The sequence below is a fragment of the Cyanistes caeruleus genome, chromosome 23, assembly GCF_971803275.1.
Source record: "Cyanistes caeruleus chromosome 23, bCyaCae1.hap1.1, whole genome shotgun sequence".
NCBI lineage: Eukaryota > Metazoa > Chordata > Aves > Passeriformes > Paridae > Cyanistes > Cyanistes caeruleus.
In genome coordinates, this window is record NC_141723.1 from 5,554,764 (window position 1) to 5,559,948 (window position 5,185).

The 5,185-nt window shown below is 53.6% G+C and overlaps 1 protein-coding gene across 2 annotated transcripts; it reads left to right on the plus strand.

Moving 5' to 3' along the window:
• Positions 1-313: 313 nt before the first annotated feature.
• On the plus strand, positions 314-4,062 carry PTS (6-pyruvoyltetrahydropterin synthase). Of its 2 annotated transcripts, none has more exons than XM_086861091.1 (6): positions 314-467; positions 1,653-1,732; positions 2,431-2,453; positions 2,879-2,935; positions 3,197-3,267; positions 3,568-4,062. In XM_086861091.1, the coding sequence occupies exons 1-6, from the start codon at positions 322-324 to the stop codon at positions 3,704-3,706; spliced, it is 516 nt and encodes a 171-aa protein (XP_086717217.1). In that variant the 5' UTR covers positions 314-321; the 3' UTR covers positions 3,707-4,062. The 2 variants fall into 2 exon arrangements, with proteins under 2 accessions (XP_086717217.1, XP_086717216.1); XM_086861090.1 differs by having other exon boundaries at positions 336-467; positions 2,431-2,573.
• The last annotated feature ends 1,123 nt before the right edge of the window (positions 4,063-5,185 follow it).

Here is a 5,185-nt window from a genome sequence, read left to right on the forward strand (position 1 = left end):
GCATCCTGGGGCCGAACACGGGGGGATTGGAGCATCCCGGGGCTGAACACGGGGGGATTGGAGCATCCCGGGGCTGAACACGGGGGGATTGGAGCATCCCGGATTGAACACGGGGGGATTGGAGCATCCTGGGGCTGAACACGGGGGGATTGGAGCATTCTCGACTCCGATACCGGCACGGAGGGACCGGAGCACCCCCGGATCCGACATCGGCACCGTGGGATTGGAGCATCCCCGCATCCAACACCGGCGCGGAGAGGCCGGAGCATCCCCGGGTCTCGGCGGGCGGATCCCGCGGGCTGGAGCCGCCCCGGGGCCGGGATGAGGCCGGGCTGGAGCCGCCCCCGGGGCCGGGCTGGAGCCTCCCCGCCGTGTCCCCGCCGTGTCCCCGCGATGTCGCCGCGCTCCGCCCGCCTGGCGCGGCTGTCGCGCTCCGTCACCTTCAGCGCCTGCCACCGCCTGCACAGGTGAGCGGCTCTGCACAGGTGAGCGGCCCCGCACAGGTGAGCGGCTCTGCACAGGTGAGCGGCCCCGCACGGGTGAGCGGCCCCGCACGGGTGAGCGGCCCCGCACGGGTGAGCGGCCCCGCACGGGTGAGCGGCTCTGCACAGGTGAGCGGCCCCGCACAGGTGAGCGGCCCCGCACGGGTGAGCGGCTCTGCACAGGTGAGCGGCCCCGCACAGGTGAGCGGCTCTGCACAGGTGAGCGGCCCCGCACAGGTGAGCGGCCCCGCACGGGTGAGCCCCGCCGGGAGGAGGCTCCGAGCCCGCAGCCGCTTCCCGGTTCTCTCCCTGGCTCAGCCCCTTCCCGCAGCTCCATCCGTCAGTGCCCGGCTGCAGTTCCGCCTTTTCACTGAGCTGGTGGCGCTTTCGGTTTGGAAACATCGCCCTGTGCTTCTCGATCTGCCGGGTTTTCTCCCAAAATTGATATATTCCTAAAGGGTGCCGTGATCTGAAACTGCCTCCGAGGAGGGTTTAGGCTCGGTGTCCTCCCTCGGGCTAGGAGCGATAGGACAAGGGGAAACAGCCCCGAGCTGTGCCAGAGGAGGTTCAGGCTGGACATCAGGAGGGATTTCTCCGTGGAAAGGGTGGTCAGGCCTTGCAAGGGGCTCTCCACAGAGTCCCCATCCCTGGAGGTGCCCAAGGAACCCCTGCATGTGGCATTCAGTGCTCTGGGTCACGGGTTGGACTCCATCATCTCACAGCTCCTTTCCAGCCTCAGAGATCCTGGGATTCTGTGATCCAAAATGTGCCTTGACCTGAAACACTCAGAGCAGGCCCCTGGATTGCTTCAAAGGGAAGATTCAGAGGGAATTCCTCTTCTTGGAGAGGCTCCCTAAGCTTTGTTAATTAATAATAAACCCAAACGTGCTGCTTGCTCCAGGCCTAAGCGATTTTGGGCCCAGATGTTGAACATTTATCCAGCTGTGGTGCCAGGCAGATGCTGTGAAACAGACACAAAACCACAGCAAGAGAAGATTCACCACTGTCAACAACATCTTGTCATGGACCAAGCGCTCCTCCGTGTTTGTGCCTCCTGAGCTGGTGGCTTAAAGTGGGAGAGGGAATAGATGGAGAGCTGGGGAGCAGAGCTGAGTGAATGTGTGAACATCTGGAGCAGATCCTGACGTGCCATGCCTGCCTCTCCCACAGCAAATCCCTGAGTGATGAGGAGAACCTGAAGCTGTTTGGGAAGTGCAACAATCCAAATGGCCACGGGCACAACTACAAAGGTGGGAAGCTGATTTCCATCCTTGCTCATGGAGGGATGCTGCTCTCAGGGTGGGATAACCCCCAGGAGGGTCGGGCCACTCATTCTCAGCAGCCTGAGAATGATTTTAGTGGCTGGGTTCGTGTTTTTATTAAGAATTAGGAGGAAATTTCAGCAGCAGGGGGTTGAACCATAGCATGAGTTTGCCATCTATTCAGCTGAATAGATAATAAATATTTATCTTCAAATGCCACTTCTTGAATCAAATCTTGTTTACACTCTGCAGAATCATTGTGATTGGAATGGAGATTTTTTTCGAAGCAAAAGCCACACAAATTAAACAGCCTGTAAACATTATTTGAATGGGGTTTTTTCCACAAGTTTTCCCATTTCTACACCCCGAGCACACAGGATTAGATCTCTCCAGTTCCTGGAGTGGCTCCCTGTGTTGTTGGCACCCCGAAAGCTCTGCTGAGGAGATGCTTTTCCAGGGAAGACAGCCTTATCTCCACCTGCCTGGGGCACCAGGCCTTGGGAAAGGATTTTTGTGCCTCTGAGTCGTCATTTTTGTGGAGCATCCCCTCATTTTATAAAACCAGTGCCACTCCTGAGTGCACAGTGTGGGTGAGCAGGGAATGGGCCGTGTGTCCCCAGCAGCAGCAGGTTTGGTTTTGGCTTCATGGGCATCACAGTGACCTGATCTTTTCTCTTTTGTTCCAGTTGTAGTCACTGTGCGAGGAGAGGTGAGTGCAGCCAGCTTCTTTTTCCTGTTCCTCAGTGTGACAGAATCCCCACAGTTCTGGCTCCATGCCTGGATTTCCCAGAGTATTTTGGAAACTCTGTGCACATCACTAGAAAAGAAGGTTTGCTGTGGTCATTGTCCTTTTCACAACAAGGATTTGCAGTTTAATGCTGTTTTCATGCTTTTATCATCACGTTTGAAGACTTCCAGTGAGTTGTGACTCCCTGGTGTCAGCTTTTAGAAAAGAGTGGAACCTTTGGAATTGTTTCCAGGCTGTATCAAGCCCTTGGGAACACCACAGGAGTGGAGCTGGAACCCTCTGACAGTGGAAAGATATTTTCCTTGTGGCTCAGATGACCTGAGCACAGATATTCCTGTCTCATTTGTGTTGCCAGGCCACCGATCTCCCTTGTGCTTCCCCTGCAGATTGACCCAGTCTCGGGGATGGTGATGAACCTGACAGACCTGAAGGAATTCATGCAGGTAAAAATAGCCCAGTTTTCCTTCTAATCCCCTGGGAGAGCTGATTAGAGCTCAGCAATTTGTCTGGTACCAGTATGGGGACGTGGTGAGCTGATGATGGCAGGACATAAAAAAGAAATTAAGGAATAATTGAAGACTTAAATGCCTTAGCTCTGTTGTGTGTCTCCAACTGGGAATTTCACAGCTGGATTTGGGGGTCTTTCCCTTTCTCCCCATCCCAGGCCAGACAGGGACAGGGTTGTCACCATCCTCTCTCTGCAGGAAGCGATCATGGAGCCGCTCGACCACAAAAACCTGGACAAGGATGTGCCCTACTTCTCTGAGGTGGTGAGGTGGGTGACAGGGGCTCCTGGGCTGTTGGAACAGTCTCCAGAGCCTGATCCCACCTGGGAACCAGCAGCCTTCACCTATGGCCAGCCCTGCTGCCCCTTCTCACATCAGCCTGGCCAGAGGGACCTGTCCCCTCCAGCCCATTCCACCCCCATTCGCTGGCAGTGCCACCAGCCCTGCTCAATTCAGGTGGCATCAGCTGCCCTTCAGCATCCCCCCAGCCCATCCTGGCTGCAGCTGCCCCAAATATTGGTGTCATTTCTGCCATTTCAGCCAGTTCTGACCCTGCTGTTCCCCCTCAGCACCACAGAGAATGTTGCAGTGTTCATCTGGGACAACCTCCAGAAGCTCCTGCCCCAGGGAATCCTTTACAAGGTGGAAGTGCAGGAGACAGAGCAGAACGTCGTTGTTTACAAGGGAGAAGAAACAATTGTGAAGTGAAATCAGCCTCAGCTCAGCTGCTCAGGAGAAATGCTCCATCATCAGCTCCATGGATTCCTCCAGCCCTGCTCAGCATTTCCTGCAGCCAGCCCTGGGTTCTCTTACATCAGGACAAGTGCAGATATTTCACAAGGACCCTCATGGGCAGCAGTTTTCCCCTCTAGCTTCTCAGAATGGGTTGGTTTCTCTGCTTTTCCTCAAGACCTTCCTGTTTTGGCCAGCTGAGCCACCCAGCTGATGTGAAATTTAGAATTGTGCCATGGTAAATAAAGCAGCTTTGGAGAGAAAAGGTGGCCTGGCAAAATCACAAAATTCTTTGATTTCTCTCGAATTAAATATTGATTTATGATATTTAATAATGTGAGCTTTGGTGTTGCTTTGCTTCTTGATCAAGCAGAGAAGCATTTTTGAGAGTGGGAACTACTTTATCTCTTGTTTTGCTTATCAGTTTATTTCCTGTGCTGCTGGTACATTTCTTCCTGTGGCCAGCAGATGTTTCTCTGGGTGTGGGACTGGTGTAGTGGACAATAAAAAAAGCACTTCTGATCCAAACTGGAAAGCCAAAGGGAGCAGGGTGTTGGTGAGAATGGAAAACTGAGGAAACTGAAGTGGGAATGTCACAGCCCCAGTGGTGGCAGAGCCCCGGGGAGGGAGTGCAAGAATAAACCCTTAAATCAACCCTTAAATCAGCCCCAAAATTCAGTGGAGGTTGTTGCAGCGGGGTGAGGCTGTGAGAGGAGTTTAAATGGACACTACCCCAATTATCCTGGATATTCCTGGAGTTGGAGGCACACTGGGAAAGCTGAGGAAAGGCAGTGAGGGAATGGCTATTGCACAATTCCTGTGGTTCAAGGCCATCAAGTCATGGTGTCTGTCCAGAGGCAGAAGTGACAGGGCTGTGTGAGATTCCCTTTGCCACATGAGCAGTGTCCTGAGGAGTAATTAGAAATGGCCATTAAGAATAACTTAATGCTTATAATTAAAAAAACAACCCTGATAAGCAGGACAGCAATTCCCTCTCTTGACAAGGAAATGGAGTATTTGAATAATGGGAGCAAACAGCCCCTTTGGGGAGGTTTAATGAAGCTTGCCTAACTGTTCACCTTGGCCATGCTCTGCTCCAGGCTGAGGTGAAGTTACACTGCCAAAAAATACCTGGGCTGGCTTTAAAACTGCTTTGGAATGTAAAGCGGGGACTGCTTTACCTGACGACAGCTCTGTGCTGCCCCTGCCCTGGTTCAGCTTCGCTCCAACTCCCTGGGAGAGCTTCACAAAGGGAATAGACAGCAAAGTGAGGGATATTCCAGCCTTCTCCTTTGGCAGAGCAAAACCTCTGCCCTGGGAGCTCCGGCTTTGGGGTTTGTTCCTTCTTAAAGGCGGTGTTTTGGAGAATATTTGGCTGCAGGTTCCTTGCAGTGTCAGCCAGGCAGAGAGTGTTCAGCACCTCGGACAAAATGAACACTCTGCTGACGCATTTTC

What these genes read in the sequence shown, in the direction of transcription:
- PTS (XM_086861090.1), top strand. Translation starts at nt 394, where the DNA reads ATGTCGCCGCGCTCCGCCCGCCTGGCGCGGCTGTCGCGCTCCGTCACC. An exon ending in CCACGGGCACAACTACAAAG is followed by an intron (nt 1,733 to 2,430) that starts GTGGGAAGCTGA and finishes CTTTTGTTCCAG; the next exon opens with TTGTAGTCACTGTGCGAGGA. An exon ending in TACTTCTCTGAGGTGGTGAG is followed by an intron (nt 3,268 to 3,567) that starts GTGGGTGACAGG and finishes GTTCCCCCTCAG; the next exon opens with CACCACAGAGAATGTTGCAG.